General features: G+C 38.1%; 2 protein-coding genes across 5 annotated transcripts in view; both read right to left on the minus strand.

Moving 5' to 3' along the window:
- Positions 1 to 3743: 3743 nt before the first annotated feature.
- On the minus strand, positions 3744 to 8319 carry nrarp (NOTCH-regulated ankyrin repeat protein). 3 transcript variants are annotated; one of them, XM_015381044.1, is made up of 2 exons: positions 8163 to 8319; positions 3744 to 7961 (listed from the first exon to the last, which is right to left on the minus strand). In XM_015381044.1, exon 2 carries the CDS (start codon positions 7497 to 7499, stop codon positions 7161 to 7163), a length of 339 nt encoding a protein of 112 aa, XP_015236530.1. In that variant the 5' UTR covers positions 7500 to 7961; positions 8163 to 8319; the 3' UTR covers positions 3744 to 7160. The 3 variants fall into 3 exon arrangements, with proteins under 3 accessions (XP_015236530.1, XP_015236532.1, XP_015236531.1); XM_015381046.1 differs by having other exon boundaries at positions 8039 to 8194; XM_015381045.1 differs by having other exon boundaries at positions 8035 to 8176.
- A 6776-nt stretch (positions 8320 to 15095) lies between these two features.
- Positions 15096 to 23559, minus strand: part of exd3 (exonuclease 3'-5' domain containing 3) — a 54117-nt gene continuing 45653 nt past the window's right edge. For both annotated transcript variants that reach the window (XM_015381058.1, XM_015381059.1), the window contains exons 20-21: positions 16920 to 16986; positions 15096 to 16780 (exon numbers count right to left, since the gene is read on the minus strand). In XM_015381058.1, coding sequence (XP_015236544.1) covers positions 16422 to 16780; positions 16920 to 16986 — 426 coding nt within the window. In that variant the 3' untranslated portion in view covers positions 15096 to 16421. The remainder of the gene's footprint in view (positions 16781 to 16919; positions 16987 to 23559) is intronic.

The raw sequence follows: 23559 nt of genomic DNA on the forward strand, positions 1-23559 counted from the left end.
CAGAAATTCATATTCAGACGAATCTAAAAAATTTTATTTATTTATTGCCAAGTTGGGGCTATAAATGTACAGTCTTCTACTGTTAACTTGAAAGAATGTTATACAAACCTATTTGTATTTAGCTAAGTGGTGTTCACTTGTCTTCAGCCATCTGTACTCACCAAATAGAATCTTATAGGAGTCAACTCCATGTTCGTATTTTAAGAAGCATGTTTTGGACTAATTAGAGCAGAGATTGTGGAAAAGGTCTTATCATCAACAACAGGCTCTGACCTCATAGGTTTTGTCTCTGAAGAACGGTGAAAACTTTTCAAAACCTTGAAAGAAGACTCCACAGAGTGTTTGAAACTCACTCCACATGTAGACGAACACGCTATATTTTCAAAAACGGCTTAGAAAAATGTTGAGTACACATGTGTATAAAACCCCAATGAAGACACTGTAGTATATGAGTACATACAATTTTATGACACATGAATTTCCCAATTGAGAAAAAATGAAGTATATTCTATTCTATTCTATTGTATTCTATTCTATCTATGGACACTGATCTCAGACTAATGTACTGGGCTTTCCAGTCCGTTAGAAGGCAGGTGGAAGATAGAAACTGGAAACCTAAGCTCCTTTTAAAATAATGTCAACAATGTGCGCCGAGTATGACGGAAGGAAGTCAACCGAGAATTCACCCGCTTAAATACTCAGGAACTGACAGTGAAGTCATCTGTGCAGATGAGTTATCAGCATACAGGAGATTTAACCCTTTATGTCAAAACATGTCATATAACTGCTGCTTTGGCAGCTGTTTAACCTATAGATTGACTTTGAGCGTTTTAAATATTAGAGAAATTGTAATTTCGAGCAGATTGCGAGGAAAAATATGAAGTTGTCATCAGATGGAAAATAGCATGCTGCAATACTCCAAGGCCTATGCTTTAGCCATGTTTTCATGCCTAAATGACAGCAGAAATACATTGTGTTCCTCTTTATGTGGTTTTCGTTTCTCCACATTCTTCTCCTTGTGTCCCCATCACACGTCCTTCAAAGAAAGCATCTGCTGCACACCACTGCTAAGTCACAGTGAAAACTCAGATCAAGTGAAAACCAGTCGATTCAGGAGGAAGTCATAAACTGAATTGCACAATCAAAGTTCATACCGCTGGACACATGTCGCGCAGGGCGCCGTTATAAAATGGGGAATTTGTTGTTGCAAAACCAGTTAAACTTGCATTTTACACATATCACAAGATGTTCAGTTAATCCTATGTGTTTCAGACCTTTCAAATGAGGCGTGCACGGTTATGAATATTTTATGAGCCTCTGAACAATGGTCTTTTCAATGGAGCTGGAAGATAATCGGACAGATGCACTTGATTGCAGCTGCTGCAACACAAACCCACTGAAAACATTTCACTGTGCAGCTACTGTTAAAGATGCCACAAGCGCCCGTGTTTGCCAGATTGGATTGGTTACTTTTGTGAAATTGATTCTGTTGCTGCTTATTTGTTGAGGAACTGATGCAACTCCCTGAAGAAATTACCAGCTTTTTTTCCTCTTTCCATGTCTCCTCCAAAAAAAAAAAAAAAATGTCTTGTATTGCCTTGGCTCAGTGACACAGGCTTCACCATGCAAAGCCAAGACTAAGATGTGTGAGGAAAGCCAAGACACATGAAGAACCTATTAGGGGGCCTAGCAGCCAGCAGCAACCCTGGGAGGCCAGCCAACTGAGTGTGTGAACAATGGGAACCCAGCTCAACAAAAACATCCTGCAAAAGTGAGGGAGGGCGGGAGAAGCAGGGCAGATAACCCAGCTTGGCTGTGATGGTACCAAAACACAGAAGGGCTGGTGTTTAAAGGAGCTAACTTGCCTTCTGCTTGTATCCAGCCAGGAAAATGCATCAGGTCAGTGCAGTTCATGCACTGAAAAACTTTGAGCGGAGGTTAAGAGCAGTTCAGCTGCATCTCAGAGGAAAGAGGCTCAGCAGCTGCCTCAACCGATAGCACACGCTTTTTACGTGCCAGAGAAAACAGAAGAAAGAAAAACCGTAGTCCTTTCTCGACTGAAAACTCCCCTCAAAACCACAACCATTCTTTCCCTCTGAGTTGCAGCGTTTTGCTTTCTTTTTTTTTCAAGTCCAACAAAGCCAACACCCTGACACCAAAGTGTCGCAAGAGAAACACCTCTATCATGTGAAATGTTCTGCCGCTTTTCCCACGGCCTCTGTGTGAGGCAAAAGGAAGTTATACCTGATGAAAATAAATGTTACATTTCAAATTATGCAGCGGAAAAGAGTGGTGAATAAAAATAAAGGCAGTATTAACCTGTACACACATTTGAAACTAAGACTTAAAGCCTAACCCAACACGAATGATGGAGTTCCCTAACCCTTACACTCACAGTCTATACAGCTGTGTTGTAATTTTATCCTAGCACAAACCCAGCTGTTATGAAAAGGGCTCAGAGGTTTAATAGAGAACATTAGCAAACAAGCAGCATCATAATGAACAAGAAACACGGCAGACAGGTCAGTGGAGATGGTTAAAAGCTGGACTAGGTTATGAAATGACAAGCTTTCATCATCTAGCTAAGCACTTTTTAATCCACCATATAAAAACAAAGGGTATATAGTTTAAGTGTAAATCGTGCAGGAAATGTCTTTCCCCCTAAAACTGACAGGAGACCTGTGGTAATTCTGGAGGAGCTGCAGAGATTCACAGCTCAGGAGTTGAAAGGACAGCTGTTACTAAGTAAAGCTGATGTTTGCATCCAGTCTTAGTTTAAACTGTTTGCAAATGTTTTGAACTGTGTTTTCATTTCTGTCATCTTTTTAATTACTCAACACCTTGTATCGTGCAAAACCTTTTGCAAGACACTTGATTTTTATTTATTTATTTTCAAAATACAAAGCTGTTAAAAATATTTAGTCCAGGCATTTTATATGTTTAAAACAAAGAAAAAACAAGCTTGAGGCAAAACCAGTGATTTTCTTCTTTTTTTTTTTTTTAAACAAATCAGATTTATCAAATTAGTTTAATTTCCCATGATATGTTGGCGTGTTAGAGTAAAGCAGCAGGTTAAAGACCAAAGAAAAGCCAGAACAGCTGAATTACAGCAAAGCTGCACAAGGGAAGAGTGTTTTGGAAAGTTTGTGTGTGTGTGTGTGTGTGTGTGTGTGTAACATAAAACCATCTCTCCCACAACACACATAGGGGAGGGGACTCTACTTTTAAAACTGAGCCTACCCACAATGCACCAGGCTCCTTTATCCAGGCAGTGAAAGGATGAGGCCACGATGAATGACAAAAGGAAAGAACTGGGATCTGGGCTGTGCCTGACTTGGAAGCCCGGGAGGTGGTGGGAGGGGAGGTGTGTTTCTGAAACTCCTTCTATGAACATACTCCATTAAGGAGGAAGAAACTCATCCATACACAGGATCCTTTTTTTTTTTTTTTCTTTTTAGTTTAATGATTTCTTTACTGGCTTGTACACAAACGTACAAAAATAATACAGCACTCCATCTCAATGTGACGTCACGTCACCATCATCACAGTGTTACAAATGTTCAAAAAGAAAAGAAAATACATAAAAAACAAAAAAAAAAACAGACAAGACGGAACATCTGCATCACTCATTAAAGATTCATCTGTTTCCTCTTGCTTGAAATGAAGCAAAGACCAGAAACACAAGCTGACTGACCCCAAAAGAAAATTCTGCACTTACTTTCTTTCTCTCTTCCTTTTTTTTTAAAACATTTTTTCTTCTCCTATTTTTCTAGAAAAAAAATATCATCTCACTCATGTACACCAGTCCGACAGCTGGCTCTGCTGGTCATAAATGTTATGACTCGGTGAGCCGAATAACCACACAAGCGTGCAATTTTTAACCACGTTACAATGATCTTACCATCAAATGTATTATTCCCCCTTTTAAAACGACACAACAGGAAGACAGCACTTCAGAAAAGAAAGTGCCCCGAGATATCATCATCATCATCAGCTTTGATATATATATCCATATGTATATATACATACACCCAATCACAGAGATACACACATCTTTGTTGAAAAACATGTTTTTTTGTTTTTTTCCACAAAGTAAAACATACATTAGGACATTATCACCTGGAGCGTATACATATACAATAGTATTTTGTTGTGTTTGTGTTTTTTTTTCTATTCAGAAAAAAAACTTAAATGTTGACATATAAAAGTCAACTTTTTAACGACAGTCATCAGTGCAATATTTTTTTTTCTCAAAAAAAAAAAGAAAAAAAAAAAAGAAAGATCAAGTTTAACACAAGCGATGCATATTTTTATTTGTTGTCTGATGCGTATCTATACCTTAACTTAGTGGAGCTATATTATAGGATTCCGGATGTTTATTTGTTTGTTTTTCCTGGGAAGTTCTCAGTCTGGCTTGATAACTGTTTTAAACCCGGTCACACGGGTCCCCATGAGAAGCAAACACAGTGTCAAAATAAAAGACACTTTTTTAAAAGCTTCTCATGAATTGGACCAGTATTGCTGTGAAGCAGTAGGCTTTAAAAAAAAATCATAATTAAGAAAAGACATAAAACAAGCAGCATTGTTAAAAACAAATAGTTAGGGTGTCATGACTTTCAAAATGTAGCAGGCAAGCTTACAAAACCCAATTTTCCTGTTTTATCTGTTGTGTGACATCCTGCAATAGTCATGTGTTGTTATTTATCAATAAAGTCTTCATTGTCCATCAGTAAAAAGGATCCTGCTCAGTAGTAGAAAATATCCCAAAGCCTTCTGAAGTTACCCCCTTTGAACACTAGGGGCGCGCAAGGCTCTGTTTTTTGTGCAATAAAACTCCCTGCATTTATAAGTCATGCTATACAATGAAAAAATAATCATAAAACAGGCTGATAAGGACAGAGAGAGGACAGAGAGGGAGTGAGAGGAGTTTAGATGGGAAGCATGCTTTTTTCAGCACTGGTTTGGTTGTAGTGTAACATAACTGTTCTGACTGAGGAATGCATTGCATCTTCTGCACCGAAGTCCATCTTCTCTGTTAAAGTTACATAGCAGACAGATACTGGCATGATTGGTGGGGACAAACTGGGAGAAGGAAGAACAGCTTGAGAACACTTTACAGTCGAGGTAGCTGGGAAAAGGGCAACCAAATGGGAAAAAAAGTCAGCATAACTAAAAGTCCTTTTGAGGGTCAACAGGCTAAAGCTGTGTCGGTTATCTAAAGAGGGGGTTGCAGGTTTGGGTTTAAACAAAAAAAGAAGAGTCTGAAGCAGCTTGAGTCACCTACTATACTCTGACTCTACAGATGTTTTTCTTTTAAAAGTAGAACCACAACATATTCAAAAATGCATCTTCTCAATGTACCTTCATAAATATAAAAAAATAACAATAAAACCAGCCTGCTTTCACAGTGATGACTAGGGGTTAACAGAATACTGAAAGGAGATTATAAAGTGAAATCCAAATGTTCCTTTTTTTTTTTTAAACAACATATAAAGCGAAAGCAGCGGTTCTTAATACGATGACCACCAGGGCGGAGTGGTCGCACTGGCCTGAAAGGTTGGCACACCAGCAATGGCAAGATGTGTGTTTGCAGAGCCCATTCAGCAACTGTCAAAAAGGTAAAGCTATTGTGTACAGTACTTCACAACAATGATGGAGTCACTTGTTACACATGGTTCCTACGCTGTATGGAAAATGAAATCAATTCTCAAGAAATATATATATAATATTTGCATGTCCAGACTTTATTCACTGTCCCATTGTCTAAATAATGCATTCATCCATGTTTGCAGTCTGGGATTTTCGCAGGTTTCCTTTTCCAAAGCCTAAAATAAAATGTCTTAAAAATGTAGATTATAAACTTTGCAATGAGAATTAATTGATTTATGTCCAGAATAGTGTGTAATTTGGACTTAAAAAAATGAATCGGAACCCATATTTTATAAAAACACAGATGTAACTAAAATGATTTTCATTCTGAGTTAAACTGACTTAAGGGGAAAAAAGAGAGACCTCAGGAAACCAGCAAAAAGGCTTCTCCTCTCGTTCGCGTGTCTTCCCTTTCAGATATTCCAGCATGCAGCCGAGCAGCATCAAGTGCCGTGTTTCACATAAAAATAACTTAACCAAAAAAATTTTTAAAAATGAAATTGAGTTTATACAATGAAGAGCAACAGGTCAAATCTGTGCTCCCGCAAAGAGAAAATTCTCTTTGAATTAAAAAACTGGGCCATCTGCACTCCGCAGTCAATACATAAACACACACTGTGGCAGCTTCTTCTATGATGATCTTGTATGAACATTCAAGACGAAAACTTTAAGTACCAACAAACTCACTGGAGTGAGGTGCTTTTTTTAAGAGCGCCGTGTGATTGTAAGTCAGAACCAGCCCGAGACATAGGCAAACTAGAACACTGCTTATGACCCCAAAACAATCAGGGGGCCCATCTTCCACATAGAACGTAGAGCTTAAAATGTTAGATTTATTTACAGAAATTTGTATACTTTTAAAGCTTATTAGATGCTCTCGAGAAAGTAAATTTCATAGATTTGAAATCGTCAGAGAATCAAGTTTTCTTTTTTAAAGGACACGTACTAGATGTAAATGTCTGTAGTTTGGTATTTGGTGTTTGAACCGTGAATTGGTTTAATATTATCTGCTTGATGTTTTATGGTGGATAAGTCTTTAAAATTTTCTTGAAATCACACATTTTTTCCTGCAGTTACATATACAACTAAAAAGTTGTTACTGTTATTCCACAAAGTACCAAAAGGCAGCCTGGAATATTTTAAGCTCTTAGTGCTTGAAAACATTTTCTTGGACTTCACCTCTATTTAAATTTGCATTGAATTTAGCTCTAAAAGCATCATAGGATGTCTGAAATGTTAGTTTTTAAATCATTACAGAAGTGGAAGAAATGTGGCCCCCAAATCAAATTCTGCTAAAGGCTTCTTAGAGCCTCGGGCCGGCTCTGGTGCGCACCGATGGTTCTGCTTGATTTACAGTGATGGGAGATTAAATCATACATTTTGGCACAACTATGTAAATAATGGCAGCGGTTATTTATTTCTTCGTGCGTTGCAGTTTAGGATTAAATTTGTTGCTGATGTGTTTTTTGTTTTATTAAAATGTTCTATTTTTACCTGACAGCAAAGACAGATCACCGGGCCCCAGAGGAATACTTGGCCTTGGTGATGAGGTATAGCACAATGTCCTGGTGGCCCCCGAAGGCGGCAATATGTAAAGCGCTCCACCCTTCCCTGTTAGCCAGTCGGATGTCTGCACCAAACTTCACCAGCAGCTTCACCAGCTCCAGGTTACCGTCGATCACAGACTGGTGGAGCGCTGTCTGTCCCTCTGGCCCGAAGGAATTGACGTTAAACTCGCAGTTTGTCATGTTCTGCAAAAGCGAGTGCAGCTCCTTGGTGTTGCCCTTCTTCACAGCCTCCTGGAAGACCCTCTGCGGCGCGGAGCAAGTCGAGACATCCGCCTGGCTCATGTTTGCAGCTCGCTGGAGGGTGAGGGGGGGGACGAGAAATAATCCTGTCTCGGCTCTAAAGCTGTGTCGAGCGTCTCTGGTCTGATACAGTGCCACAGTTATGCTGGATTTTACCCAGTTTTAAGGCACTTTAACGGTGAACGATCACTGGATATATCCCAAAAAGGACAAAAAGGGAAAATGGCACACTTGGTGTGCAAAAATGTGCAGAGAATATCCCCCTAAAATATAAAAGTGTCTAAAAGCGCTCCAGGGGTGTGTGGATGTAGTTTTCCTTCTCTAGTAGCAGCAGCAGGTAATCTGCACAAGGAGATGAAGAAAAGACACCTCCGATTTCACTGCGGAGACTGGCAGGATGACCACATTCACCAAAGTGCAGCCTCCTGGTTGCTGGATCCCTTCCTTCAGCGGTCCAACCAGCTTCCTGGCTATATGTCGCTGCTCATGTGGCCATGCAGATGTCTGAGAGAGAGAGAGAAATATAATAATCAAAGAATAATCACGAAAGATGTCCGCACGAATCCAAATTCCTTACACACATTCCGCCACATCCAGGAGTGACACAGCGCAGCAGAGGAACGGAGAGCTCCGTGCGCCACGGCTTTACGCACGGATCCCCCCAAGCTTGCGTCCATCAGCCAAAACCGCGATCCGCTTACTTACCTGCGACGGATGGACGGGTCCGTGTCCTGGCGACAGATAAACCACTTTGTGGCCCCGGGATGCGTGCGTTCCTCCTGGCGGTCCGTGTGAGTCTCTGAACTGCGCCGTGCTCCGGGCGAATATTTTTACGCGTCCTTTATTTGCATGACAATGCCTTCCCAAAGAATTAACAGTGGAGGAATGGGCGGAGTAGCGCGGACGGTATAGGCTGCCGGTTGGGTTGAAGGGAGGGATCAGAGCCTTGCCTCTCTGTCTTTGGTTTGGGGGGGCGTGGTGTTGTAGAGAGAGAGAGAGAGAGAGAGTAGTTGGTGGTGGAGGGGGATTGGGGGTACAAATAATGTTGCTGCAGAAATATTAAAGCACTGGCAACAATTTTTGTATCCAATTTTTGTTTAGCTCTGTATCTGATCTCCTGCAAGTGGAAAGGATTAAAAGAAGGTTCAATAAGAACTGTTGAGGTTTTATAGGTAGCTATTATTCTGTCCCTAAACTGACTATAATTGTTGGGGGCCCACAACTTTGTTTACCACAACTCAGCTGATTTCTCCTTTTCTCATCCTTGCTGTACAATAAACTTGAGTAAACTACTGCTGGCTACATTCAAAATATAAAATAGATGTTAGGAATAGCATTTAATCAATGTGAGGCCTCATTTTAGCAATAGCATTAATACACATTGGTCACATTTATGTGTTATTTTGATTTTTACACATAGACTAAATATATACAATATATTCTTAACCTATAAGTAGCTTTAAATTTATATTCGCACCAAATGTCATTTGTTTTTGGCTGTTTCACCAAGCAATATAGGTACACTTTTATATAAATAATCCTTTTACGCAAAGGGCAATTCCACCTGGAGTTCAGCAACACATTTTTTTTTATCTCACCGTTCAAAACTCTGGCTCATCTGCCCCTTTATGAAGCTCTATTAAAAGGTCTCTTTACATTGTGTAAAAAATGTCTAATGTATCATAACTATTAGTGTTTTAGACTCTGCTTCCCCACAGTATGATTTTGCCACCACCTTGCTTTACCCTGGGATGGTGTGCTTAAATTAAACATTTTATTGGACAAGGACCTCAACTCAATACAGCAATGGCTGCAACAACTGTGACTTTATTGTTGCTACTTTATCAATTAAGCCAGATTTATGGAGATTATAACTATTTATGTGCTAGACTGTGACCCCTGCAGCTCCCCCAGAGTTACCATGTGCATCTTGGTTCCATCCTTTCCTGACAGTTAAGGTGAAAAGCTGTAAGGCTAGTTTCATTTTGACATCCTTTAGCTGAACTGTGAAACTTATGATATTGTTTTATAAGAATAACTAGCTTTAAACTTCTCTGCAACTTACCCATGACCGAATGCCTTTGATCATTGTCATTCTGCATGTTGAGTAATGTTCCCCAACAATCTTCTGAGGCCTAAACAAACCACCTGGATTTACTACTACACTGCAAAAATGATGTAGAAATAAGTCAACATTTCTTAAAGTTAGTGTATTTACCTTTAATTTTAGCAGGTGAATACCACAATTTGCCAATAAAATAAATATATTTAAAGATAATTGGATAGCATGCACTTGAAATAAGACAATGCAGTTAAAGTTAAAGTTTAAATGTAACTTCTCTTGTTCCATTGGCAAATTGTCACACTTTCTTCCTGAATTCAAGAAAAAAATGCACTTATTTAAAGTAAAAATTTGGATTTTCAGGTTTTATTTTAGGGTATCAGTCTTAAGAATATTTTTTTTCAACCATGCATCTTTTTTCTTGCACTTACTAATAATGTTGGCATATAAATAAAACCCCAAATGAAACACATTGAAGTCTGTGAGTGTAATTATAGAAATAAGAGGGGTGGGAGGGGTGCTGCATATCTCATGCTTGGTTCCAGGGGGTCCAAATGGGACAAAAGTTTGGACAAACCAGCCTGCCTGCTGTATGGGCAGAAATGACCTCAGAACCAAAAGGTATAAATAGCAGTGAAATAAATCCCAAACGGGCTTGGGCTCCCCGTGTAAAAACACCTCCGAGGAGGAGATTATAGGTGGCTGTTTAAATCATAAACGGCGGATATAGTCCAGTTGTTTTTAAAACGACTAGACTGTGGGACTTCAAATAACAAAAGCCCTGCGCTACTTCCTTTTTGCAAGTGAAAAGAGGTGACGCTGTGCGCAGATTGACACGCCGCTCAGCTGCCCCCACCACCGTGGGAACCGGGCGCCTGTGTGTGTCTTGGTGTGTGTGAGAAGAGAGAGAGAGAGGGGGAGAGAGAGAGAGAGAGAGAGAGAGGGAGGGAGGGAGGGGGTGTCGGTGGTAAAAGGCGCAAACACGGTGAGACGCAGAGAAAGTCATAGAGAAGCAGTGAGAGAAACCGCTGAGAAGGAACATCTCAGCCTTAACAGACAGCTCCGTTTGGTGGAGTTTATCTCATCTGTGTAACACTTTCTGAGTACCTCTCTGTTGTAACGGTTTCACACCTTCCTCTTTTTTCCCACACTCTGATCTCTACATATGGCGCACAATTCGGACGCGTCCCATGGATGGAGGATTTTCCACTAGTGTTCAAATTAAAAAGCTTTTAATTTCCTGTGATAACTTGTGGTTGTGAAGAAGGCTACCTACTATATTCCTTTTAATCTCCAGTAGTAACAAAATCTAAAATAAAGCACTTTATTTCTAACATATTTGTATCTACTTCATATCAAAAGAGGGAGGGAAAAAAAACATCACCAACACAAATGATTTCTTCTGGGACATTTCGGGCAAATAATAGCATGTAAAGATTATTACGTTTATTGATTAATTGACTTTATTGATCTCACATTGGAGACATTTACTCATTACATCAGTTCAAATAGTCAAAAAGAAGAAGAAGATGCCAAAGTAAGAAAAGGTGCATGAGGGTATATACAGTGAGTCCATATATAGAGATGGATAGATAGATATGACAGCTGAAGTCTATTTTTTTAGCAGGATTATTGTACAGGGTTATTGCACAGGGTATTAAATAGTAATTGCACATTATACATTGAGTAAGCATGACTAAGCATTTCTTGGACAATATCCAAACCATGTGTGTGTGCAGATTTTGCTGCTGCTTGATGGGGACCAAGCTGACATGTAAAAATGGGCTTTAAGTTAGGATACCCCTGAGTTTACAAAGTATAACCCCTATCAACAAAATATATATTTGGTAGGTTTCTAAATTATATACAATTATGCTTAAATTAAGAAACATATTTGGGACCCCTATGGCAGATACTCGTCAACCATAATGTTTTGTTTGTTTTTCACAGAGGTAATTTCTATAATTGGTTGACAAATCCTTATAAATCCAATTTCTGATATATATCTCTATAATTCATATGGGCCCCAGTAGAATTTTTGCTGCAGCTGATGGGGACTGAACCTGTGCTGATGCACCATTCCTTTGCAGCTGAAAAATGTGGGAAGATAATTTCCCACTAAGCAAAGCATCTATGAATTATATATTACTTTTGCATGGAGTTTTCCTGCATCAAAATTATAATGGCAATTATAAAAGGGAATCCTATATGGGGACTTGTTGGATAGGTTTCGGGCCCTTACTGTAAATGTTGGCTGTGATCAGTTTGACTTATTTTTTATGACTAATTTCCCACAGTCTGAGGTTTTCCAGCTGAAGTTGCAATAAGATGGCGTAAATGATTCTGTCAGATGCAATTAACATATAAGATATGAATATGACATAAAGAGACAATTATTTAGGCCTATGCTTTAGATATTTTTGCATGCTTTCCATTTTTATTCCTCAGTGCTCAAACAGCTGCAAAATGATCCAAAAATAAAACACTGCATGCAGGTCTGAGTCAGGATGAGAAACTTGATAAACTAAACTAAGGCTGATGTCGAAACACTTGAAACATACTTTCACTGACACCATTATAGTTTGGAAATCAACAATTAGATGATGAACATAGCTTCTGATTTTGGGGAAATTAAATTTCTATTATATAATTTCTTTTATGACTGTGATGTCTGGTGGGTCCCTATACTGACTCCCAAACACAGAGCAGATGGCTCCCAGCACCCCCGACCCCCACTTTACATCACATGAATGGGCAAAAACAGCAGGAGAAGAACTGAGGCAAGTTCATCAGGATACCTGGATTTAAAAATAGCAAAGAAATCAACTTAAACCTGCATGAACTTTGAAATGCTTTAGCCATGAAAACACACCTAGGGACTAATATTTGCATTTCTGCAGGTAAAAAAAAAATGATTCGTAAACATCTGTCCAGATGTTGTTTATTTTCTTTAGGCTTGCTCTTTGCAGAACACTTCCTAGAAAACCAGGAACATCTGTCGGCCATCACGGCTTTAGTTGTACTTGGAAAGCATGTGTGCGCAAATTGAAGGAGCCAAAAGTTTCTCCCCCCTCTCAAACACATATACTTCATTCCAATCTTTTTTTTTTTTTTTCCGGAAATCCACTCGTTGTGTAATTTTCACAGCAACGACAAAACTTTATTATTAATTATTATTATTATTTAAACATAAAATGCGCATCAGGCGCGCAGAAACTTCCCAAACCGATCCAAGGTCTGGCGCCTGGGAGCGAAGGGTCCGGGGCCAAAAAGGACAGTCCTCTGGCACACATGATGTTAAAACGTAAAATATAGAAAACAAAAATAGAAAAAAAAAATATCCCATTTATTTAGAGATTTAAAAATTTTGCATTAAAGTGAATTCTCAAATGTTTCGTCATTATAACCAGATTGTTTCAAATACATTCATAGGAAAAAGAATGTGTGTGTGAATGTGAAAGAGAGAGAGAGGTGACGTTTAACCAGGAGGGAGGGGCCTCTGAATCCAATTCATTCCGGACACCACGTGTCCACAGAGCGTGGGAAAGAGGCGAGCTTTTCTTCCCAGCGAAGAAAGAGCGTGGATCAAATAACACGGGGCTGCAGCACAGAGCTGTGTGCAGACAGGAGCTGCGACCACCCGGATAAGGACAGTCCGGGAGCCGCATCATATTCATACCAATAAAATACACTTCAGGGAAGCTTAATAACTGCAGCAATAAAAAAAAAAAAAGTCTTATTCGTGAAAGCTCATGTCTTCATGTCCACATGAGTGTCTGTTTTCCAGGATGTGTGATAGAGCAGAATGATTGTGCATGAGGTAAATCTGTATTGTAAAGCAATGATTGGCAGATTTCTGACTCTTTTATAAACTGCTGCCAACCTTAGTTTCTCATCAATCTTTTTTTTTTTTTTTTCCAGATCATTAAATCCAATCTCTTATGATTTAGTTGGAAGCAATGAAATGTATTCTAAGGAAAACTATTTAAAAAGGCTGCTGGATGTTTGATATTTTAACTCTTAAGACTGGATTTAAAAATCTAGAGGTGTGAATTACTCAATTTGTCATAATTCTGTTGTAATTACGCCTGCATAATCGGTTTGTGTTGCAGTTTATGTGTATTTGGGGGAAATGTTGATTTCTTCCCTGTGAAATCTTTCACATGCTCTTAAAACTTTTAAATGCATTCCCCTTTTTCTTGTGGCAAAAAAAAAAAAAAGTATCCAAAAATATCGACCCAAAATATGTTTTGGGTAAAATATTTTATTTATTTATTTATTCCATTTATCATGGCTGTAATCCGTCAAACTGTCATACTTTTTTTTCTAACAGATTGAGATTTTCTCTCCTGTATTTGCCCGTGCCAAACAGTACACATGGGAAAGATAAACTATATCTATTATTATTATTTTTTCTTTTTTCAAATTTAAAGTGAATCAAAACCAGTTAATTAAGGAAATAAGTTGGATATTTGGGGTGGGGGGAAAAGGGTAATCAAAGCCATAAAGTTCAAAATAAAAATAAATGAAAGTGATTAATTTTCAGGCTAAAGACTGAAGATAATTAAAGCAATCCAAAATATACTCTGATTTTAATGTCAAATTTTAAAATAGCATTTTTTTAAGCAAAGGATGAAGTGAAGTCCATTTCAAATTATTTTACAAGTAATTGGTTTACGACAAGGATAGGTAAATGCTTTACAATAGTATGGAAAATAATGACAGCATATTCAAAGTGACTCGGGAATTTAAAAAAAATAAAAAATTATATATATACATATATAGACTCAAAATGAAATCTTTATTCTGTTCACATTTCCAATGTTTTTGAAAATCACTGAGCCATTTAAAAGCAGAAAAAAACCAAGAGATGGATGATTTGTATAAAGTTGGTTTTTAGTTTGGACATCTTATGCAAAACATTACCTATTGTCATTCATGTGCAATACTTTCTCTCTCACTGTGTAATTTTTTACTTATTTATAAGGTCAGTACATCTCTGCAGTACAAGTGCTATAATCCAAGTCAACTACCATGTAGTCTTCCCTTAGCTCTCTACTGTGCAGATATTTTTATATCTAAAGGAAACATATTCCAGGACATTACAACATTTTTTATGCTCTTTTGTAGTATATATACTCTTTTTTATATTGTCTGTTGTATTTTTATTTTTATTGGCATCCTGCTTCAACTCTTTGTACTCTATATAAGCTACTGGAACCAAAATTTCCTTAAAGGAGTAATCCCAAAGGATAAATAAAGTTGAGTCTTCTGAAACTCATTACACGCCTCCAAAATCTCAGACTTTAACCCATTGGGTTAAGGCTCATTTCATGCAGTTGAACAAATTTACAGGTGGAAAAAATATAAGGGTTCTCATGGTATGCGAACATTTCTTCTTCTCTTCTCCTCTAGAGATGTGACCCTTCTTTTGCGTAATGTTACACCTGACAGATATCAGTGAATCTTAGATGATCTTATCATTCAGTCCATTTTTACTTCATAACCACCCGATTTGCATTAGAAATAAAAAGAAAAATCCATGTTGAATGAAACAAGGGACAATATGCTCTCAGTTTAATAATGAAATGAAAAATCAGTTTATTTTTGTATTGTCTAAACCATCAGACATTTTTGACATTTAACATACTCTCAATTCAAGAGCGTTCGATTTTAATAGCAACACAGAAAATTTGTACAAAAAAACATTTGATTTGAGAAATTTTCTTGAGTAGCATGAAAAAAACAATATACTATTGACACATGTTGGTTTGAGATGTCTAGCTGTACCGACATTTGTTTTCTATGCTCCTCACTTCTGTAAATGAATTATTCGTAATTTACACTTCCATTTGTTTTTAAACTTCATCTTTAAATGTTTAACGCACTAGAAAAAAAGAGGATTGCTTTTCTTTTAAGAAAGGTACACTTTTACTGTACAAATTGAACTCCGACGCTGATAAGAACAGATTTTTCTTTTTGCCATCATGCTCTGTAAGTAGGCTGGTAATATAATAACCACTAAAACAATCTAAATTTCAACCAGACTTGAACTTTATGTAATTCTACTGTGACTAAAACTGGAACTTCTTTTGTCAGAACAAACTAAAACAGAAATTTACATCAACATCAGTGAAACATCTGGTGTGAAACAAATAAACATGGAGAAAATAAAGTATGGTGGATGTTTGTCGTACTGTGGCATTGTTTCTCCACTTAAGACCTTGTTAACACTGGTTAAACAATTTCAACATGAACTCTTTGACACACCAAAGACATACAAAATTATCTTTCGGAGTCTGGAAAGACTTTTAGGAGGAAAATGGTAAATAATAAATGGAAAAACTAAAAACTAGACAGTCTTAATCTTATAGAAAACCTATGAGGTGAGCTGAGGAGAAGAGAGCATAAAAATGCCCCAGTACTGTGGATGATCTGGTAAAGCAATACATTCACTCTAATAGTGGGGAAGGATAATATATATCCTTTACAGTAAAAAAAAAACAAAAAAACTTTCAGATTCCTTAGGCTGGGAAAAAAGTTAACAATTCCTTATATCAACAAAACTGGCATCCCAGACCGAGCAAGTGAAAGTAGCACCAGTGCAGCTCCTCTTACACTCCACTTCTCACCTACTCTCTAATTCTGCCCTTTGACTTGGTGGCTCAAAGAGTGATAGAGCCATACACTGGATGCATGCTATAGTGCAGAAAAATAAATACTCTCAACCTGAAAAGACTACCAAAGCTGAATCAAATAATATAAATATGGACATAAAACAAAAAAAATCTAAAACTTTTAAAAAGACCATTCATCCATTTCTCACTCAAGTAAAAAAAAACAAACCAGACATATTAACAGTACTCTTAAGAACATGGCACCAGTTGCTCTGGGCATTGTGTCTATTGCCCAGCAGCTGAGATACTGTCCTCATCTGTTACGTGTAAGACTTCCTGGAACATAGAGAGGACACGGTCAAAGTGAGAGCCTTCCCAGAACACCTTGCCACATCTGGTGCAGACGTAGAACAGCGGTATCCTCTGCAGCAGGCCGGGGGGCACGGTGTGCAGCTGAATAGGTGACCCTCCGGGAAAGGTCAGGGTGTCACGGTCCAGTCTTGAAAGGGAGGCCCAGCGACACTGAGTGGCGTACCTGGGGGGTTCAGGGGTCGTGCTGAGGGTCACAGTGTCATTGAGCCTCAGCTCTTCCTGTTGACAGGATTTCTCCAGCATCCCCTCAGTGTTGTGATCCTGCAGAAATCCTGGAGAAAACCAATAAAACAAATTCATTTTAAATGTCCTACAGATAAAGGTGACTGGAAGCAAAAATAAATAAATAATAGCAGGAGGAGGATAATCTAAATAATCCTATTACTACATTTTCAGTTGAGTGTAGTATACCTTTATCTTTGAGCATTGTTACCATGTCAGCTCTGGGAATCGCCACATATTGATCACTGTTACATGCCTGAAGAAAACAACAAGAGAAAAGCAACAGATGAGAGATATGAGAGAAAAAATAATCCACTTCAAACCTTTATTTTGAAAAATAAGGGATACCAAAACCACTGAATCACATGTCTACAGGGACACACTTTCATTCTTAATTACAGAAGAAAATGAAACATTTTTCTAATGCTAAAAATATGGACTTTAATCTGGCCCATTGCAACAATAAAAAACAAATCTTAAAGTTTAACCCTGAAGACATGTCAAAATGTACTTATTTTTTTATTTGAAAATAGACAAAAAGTAAAAAAATTTCTTGATTATCTAAAGAACAAGTAATCTTTTTTTCCTCAGTGAAATATTATCCAATAGTTTAATAATTACTTTTAATAATTATTTATAGCTTTAGATAATAACAAAAAGTACAGTTAAACATTTGGTGGGAGAAGGTGAAATATTTGATGAGTTGGGGAAAAACATCCCCAGCCTATGACCCTGTTTCATTAGGTTGAACCTGAAGGTGTGGATCTGGATGTTTTTACCAGCCGGCAGCAGAAGATTAATTTTCCAACTGATTCAGCATTAGCAGGAAGGTTCACCTCAGCGATTTTTCATAGCTCCCAAATGAAGCGTCAGACAGGTGTTAAACCATCTAAAAGCAGGATTTGCAGGGCTTTTTCACTCGAGTTGACCTTTTCACATCGATAGCAATCAGACATTTTCCCAGGTTACTCCTTCAGTGTGAAAAAGGGGCAAGTGTTACTGAAAGATCCGATCAGGGTGTTAGAGTGTCAGGAAAGACACCACTGACGCCCGAGTGATTTTCACACGCTCCTGCCGTCCTGTTCTTCTTCACGATAAAGGTCTCCCTTGGTGGGACATTAGTGACCTCCTGCTTGCCGGCCCCTAAAACGAACACACGCTTGTCTGTAAGCCATCCTGACAACACGTCAGTGCTAAAAGCCTTGTCAACACACCTGAGCTCCACCCTGTAAACAGCATTCCACTCAGGAGTGGGCAGTAAATCAAATCTGGCTCATAAGAGTGAGATCTTTAACAGGCTCGCTTAAGCCTTGTCACTCTTTACCTGGGAAAAATCAGGAGGAAAGCAGGAGACTACACCCACTCAGCACAAAAGCAGGTCGTCTCCTCTGTGTGCACATGCAGGGCGATGTTTGCCTCTGTGGCGACTGAGGTCAGGACATGAAAAAGCTGCAAGAGACAGTGGAGGTGTGGGAACAGCAGAGGTGTCTGTTTTATAACGACGAGGCTTTCTTTCTCCCCTGATGCACCATAGTCCCATCTTTTATACTCTCTCTCTAGTCACATAAACCAGCTAATAACTAACCACAAAAGATGACAACTGGCCCCAAAATTTGCAAAAGTACATCATATATACTTCCACGTGTGATCATGATGGTGGGGACAAGCACGACAGGGCGAGCTATTTGTTCAGCTCAAAGTTTCCCAGGTTGGAGCATGCCAGAACCTGCAATGAACTCCGGCCGGCAGACAAACACATCATCTCACACACGCAATCCTGGATATAAGAAATTCAAAATCAAGCAAATTACAATCCAGTCATGGAGAGGTTGAATTTACAGCTAATTTTACTGGGGAGAACATTTTTAACTTTTCATTCTTTATAGTAATTAAAAAAAAGAGCCACATTAAAAAGCCAGTGTTTGTTTTAAATATTTTACAAGATACAGTCTATTTAATTTTGGACTTTTTGATACCTTATTCAAGCCACCATGATTTACAGAAACTAAATAAAACCTCAAAGAAAATTAAACAAAGATTATTTTTCTAAACCGAAGCAGATTATACCTAACTTTCACAAAATTAAGTTCAAATTTGTTTGGCGAATCTGCTTACCTTATTTAAATGCTTTCTTACTGTATAGAATCAAAGAGCAAATGAATGACTATAACTCCAGACTATTTGAAAGTTCAAGCATGCAGCTGCTATGGGAGGCACATTCACACACAAAGTACTTTTTCCTCTCAAGTTTTCATTACATTTATGTTAAATAATTTTAACAAGAATTAAAATAAAATGTTTCATGTCTTTTAAGTCTCGATGCATCTTTTCTTGGTTTGTCCTAACACTATTAATTGAAGTGATGGCTCCAGATTGTTCATATGTCTCCCAGGTGCATGAACACCTCTGTGTTTCGTAGTATTTTATAATCTATGAAACTATGGCCTGTTCTTTGAAGTTCATTTTTAAAATATATTAATTATGCATTAACTGCAACCATTTTGTGTATAAAAAGGACTATTTTATGTTTGTCCATCTCTTTTTTTAAAAATGTCATGTTTCTTTAGCGAGCCACTTTTATAGAGCTGATCAAATTTGTAACACAGAGTTTCAAAAGATCAGAGTTTATGCAAAAATGAGTAAAAAAAGGGGGATAGATGAGAGGTTTAAAAAAAAAAGAAAAAAACATAGGAGGTGGGTGATTTCCCCCCCTTAACAAGCTCAAACAGACAGACACATGCTTTCTCTCAGCACTGTAGGCAGCTCCCATGGGAAAATCCTCCATCAATCTTAAAAGGCGGCGTCTCTTGGGTCACATGGTTTGAGCAGCCAATCATGACGTGTTAAACCAATTCAAACTGTGGTTAGTCAGGTAAGGGGCAGCGTGGGAACCGGTGGGAAGAGTGTAAGAGGGGAGCGGAAATGATTCACCTCTGTTTCCTAATAAATAGCCCTTGATTTGTGTTTGCAAGCAAATCATAAAGACAAAAAAAAATGAACCCAGCAGCTTATATTGCTGAAGTATAAAACATTTACTTTTTTTTTTTTTCTAGAAATCTTAACTGCCCTTCCAGGAAAGTCAAGAACAAGAGCTAAAAAATATAGGTTGTTCCCATGATACCGTGTCTGGGAAACTGTGTCACTGCTGATTCTTTCTGCTGATCAGACAGAAAATTCTACTGCTGCTGTGAAATCAGTGAGATTTACGAGCCCTTCTGGGACAGGCATCGTTTGCATTGTCCTGCAAAGGCGGCATCCTTGGGAGGCCTTTGTTGCTGCTTTATATGAACAGAAAAGCACTTGGACTTTTAAAATAGAACTGTATTGTCAGCTTTTGGTGTTGTCTGCTGTGGCGTCGTCTTCTGGTTACACAAGGGGTCGGCTGGTTACTGGTACCAAGCTATGAAAGGTCATTTTTAGGAATTGCAGCCTTCAGATTTAAGACCAAGATGCAAATTAAAACACATGAAGAAGATAAATCTTCTAGAGTTTCCAGTAAAGGTTCACGTGATTACACAAAAAGATTTAAGTCTTTAAGTAGCTGAAGAGCACAAGACCATGATGTTATCACCTCCATGTTTGACTGCAGGTATGGAGGTCTTTTTCTGAAATGGCAGAAGTGACCCCTATTGAAACAGTATTTCATCAAAACCTTGGAGATTATCTAAATATTTGTGGATAACTAATATCCCTTTCCCACTGGCTAATAAAAAAAAAACAAAAAAAAAAAAACAGTTTAAACCCTTGAACAATTGGCTTTTAGCGGCAGTGGGTGACTGACCCGTATCAACCAGCTAATTTACATGTTACTATTTAGCACAACGTAAGGACGTCAACTAACTGCGGCAGTCACGTCTGGTTTAACAAGCCAAAACGAATCTGCATACATTCGATAAACATGGCGTAGCAACAATGAGAGAGATTTAGAGGGACAGAAGAATGAAACAATAAAGAAAAGTTACTAAGCCCTGGCTTCCTTCCATGTGGCTCTCCATTGTTTACTTTCCTGATTTCTGTCGCACTGGTGACATCATAATTGCTAACCCAGAGTGATGGTGTCACGAGACACGCAAAAGTGGGTCGGACAGATGCCACACAGCTTGCCAGCTTGTGGGACAGACCCAGCTTTTTTCGCCGGTGGGAAGGGAGCCAAATGCTGATTGTTAGCGGGACGACGATGTTTGAAAAATATGGTTAACCTGCTAATTTTGGAGAGAAAGTTTCTAGGACTTAAAAAATGTCCTTCAAACTTTTGTTGCTATTTGACAGTTTAGTTTGAACGTTTCTCCTTAATTAAATCAATATTCGATCTTGGTTTGTTTGTATTTACTCGTCTTATTATCTCTGATATAAAATGGTTTGATGACCTGAAACTTGAGCGCTTGTTGAAAAAACAGAAAAGTGAGATGGGGGAAATAGTTTTTCATGGCACTGCTTATCTTACACGATCTTTCACATCATAACGCACCGTTAAGTAAAAACTTAACCACAGTTTTGAAAGAAATCATATCAGGATATATATATATGGTGTTAAATACCCCCCCAATGTGTAGTATCCTCACCGTCTATTTTAATTGGGGCAGGAAACTGCAGAAGATTGTCAAATGACTTCTGTATGCACTCGGTATCCTAACGGTATCTGGCTTGTATCTTAGCCTGACAGTCTGAGATAATTGCCAACTCCGTTAACTAATCATTACAACCTGACAGAAATCTAAACCTGGACCAAAGTGGAGCCTGTCTGGGCTTGACATCACACACACCTTCCTCTGGCACACCTCCCTCACGCACATGTACCTACAAACACTCAGATACTTATCAGGCAATCGGAGGATGTAAGAAATAAACAAGCAGCTCACACAGGAAAAAAGCACACCCCTCCCTGACTGATTCATACACCCGCTCAGCTCACCTGCACAGTAATATCGCCCCCAATTCTTCCAGGGAAATGAGAAAAAAAAAAGTCTAATACAGATTCAGCCAGAGAGAGACATTATTCTTAAATAATGTTATATAATGCTCTTAAATGATTTAAACATATTTATAACCCTATTGTCTGTGAAACGGAAAATCAGAGACCTGTTCATAAAAAAATAGCCAGATCTAATCTAATCAGAACCAACAAAGAGGTGTTCTTTATTCTTTTAAAGAACTTATTTCACCTTTAGCTGAACACCAGTAGAAACCAGAACGTTTTTATTATATTATTTATGGTGCTAAATATGCTGACACATTGGTCAGAATGGGCTGAAAAAATTTGTAATATAGAAAGTTGGGGCGTGCAGGTGGAGCAGTGGTTAGCGCTCACGACACATTTATGGAGGCCTTAGTGCTCGATGCGGCCAACCTGGGTTTGAATCCAACCTGTGGTCCTTTGCCGCTTGTCTCTCCCCCTCTCATACCCCCTTTACTTTCAGCCTACCGTACTGTCCAATAAAAAACACAAAAAAAGCCAATGTTTCCGTAAAAACTAAAAAAAAAGAAAAACAAAAAAGTTAAAAAACTCAAAAAAATGCATTTTAAGTCATTCATGAGCCACTTTCCTTGTATCCTACCGTTTTTAACTCACTTCAGCTTCATTGCTTCTCCGATGTATGTAGTATATTTCTATAGCTCTCTCTTTTGTTTACTCAATGTGGGCATGAGCCATATCATACCTCCAGCAATGCAGTCTTGTTATGGTAAATATGCAAAAAAGTAACCATTAATTTTGTCCAATATATTGGCTTCCACAGAAGACTGAGCTCCAAGCAGACTCTCGCCTCAACATTTTTGTTTTTCATTCCTCCCAGTTCATAATTCTGGTTCTTCCTGACTTGGTAATGAAGAGAGTCACAGCCAAATCTTAGTAAATAACACTCTAGTCATGACACAAACAGAACTAATGCTCCCCTGTGGCACATTCAACCTTAACCCCCAAAAGCTCCTTCAATCCCCTTCTTCTCTCTCCTCTTTCTTTAAGATGTATCTACCCCCTCACTGTTTTCTACAGTGTCTTTTATTTAGCTGTCCCCTCACCTCTAACCTTTCTTTCTTCACTTCCAAAAGTGCTCCTTTTTTCACTCTTCACGAGACGCCAGAAAACTGAGACCGCTCTGAACCCAACAGCTCACAAAACCAGTCCAGAGGAGAGCAGTTCACAAAGCTCCTCATTGGGGAATAGCTTGAGAAACACTAAATCAACTAATTTGTAACAAGCTGATTTTATCTTTAGTCAAACTTTAAGTACTAAATAACTACAAATACAACTAAATTTACCAAGCCCATAGAATATATCAAAACTACAAACGTGATGGCAATATCAATGTGAACAAAATCACAAATGCAACAAACTATTTGGAAGGACTTTGTTTTAGTGACATTTTAGTCTAATTGCTGTGTGTGTAAATTCCACATTGCAGTAATTTTTTTATTTCCTGGATAGATGTTTCTAGTTCATATATATACATTTTTTATGCAAACATAACTCAAAGGTCCAGAAAAAGTGACCGGAGCAATTTGATGAAGAAAATTGTCCTGAATATAAAGGTTAATTGCAATTATCTAAATGCTAGGAATGCAGATTGACATACAGTGTTTTAATGATAGTTTTACATGTCTATAAATTTTTTCATTCACATCTTTTTCGTTCATGAGCCCAATAGGTTTCTGTTATGTGATATCTTTAAAATACATCCAAATCAAATAATATGTAAGATTTTTTTAGTCTATTCAGAAAGTATTTAATACAGCTCACACTTTAAATTGATGATGTAGTGTTTAAACTCAGTTTATGAAAATGTCCATTTATCAGTTTATTGATAGACAATCACTAAGCTTTATATATATA

The sequence above is a fragment of the Cyprinodon variegatus genome, unplaced genomic scaffold (assembly GCF_000732505.1).
Source record: "Cyprinodon variegatus isolate N-32 unplaced genomic scaffold, C_variegatus-1.0 Scaffold227, whole genome shotgun sequence".
Lineage (NCBI taxonomy): Eukaryota > Metazoa > Chordata > Actinopteri > Cyprinodontiformes > Cyprinodontidae > Cyprinodon > Cyprinodon variegatus.

Excerpts from the sequence above, each read along its gene's own strand:
- nrarp (XM_015381044.1), bottom strand. The coding sequence starts at position 7,499 with ATGAGCCAGGCGGATGTCTCGACTTGCTCCGCGCCGCAGAGGGTCTTC.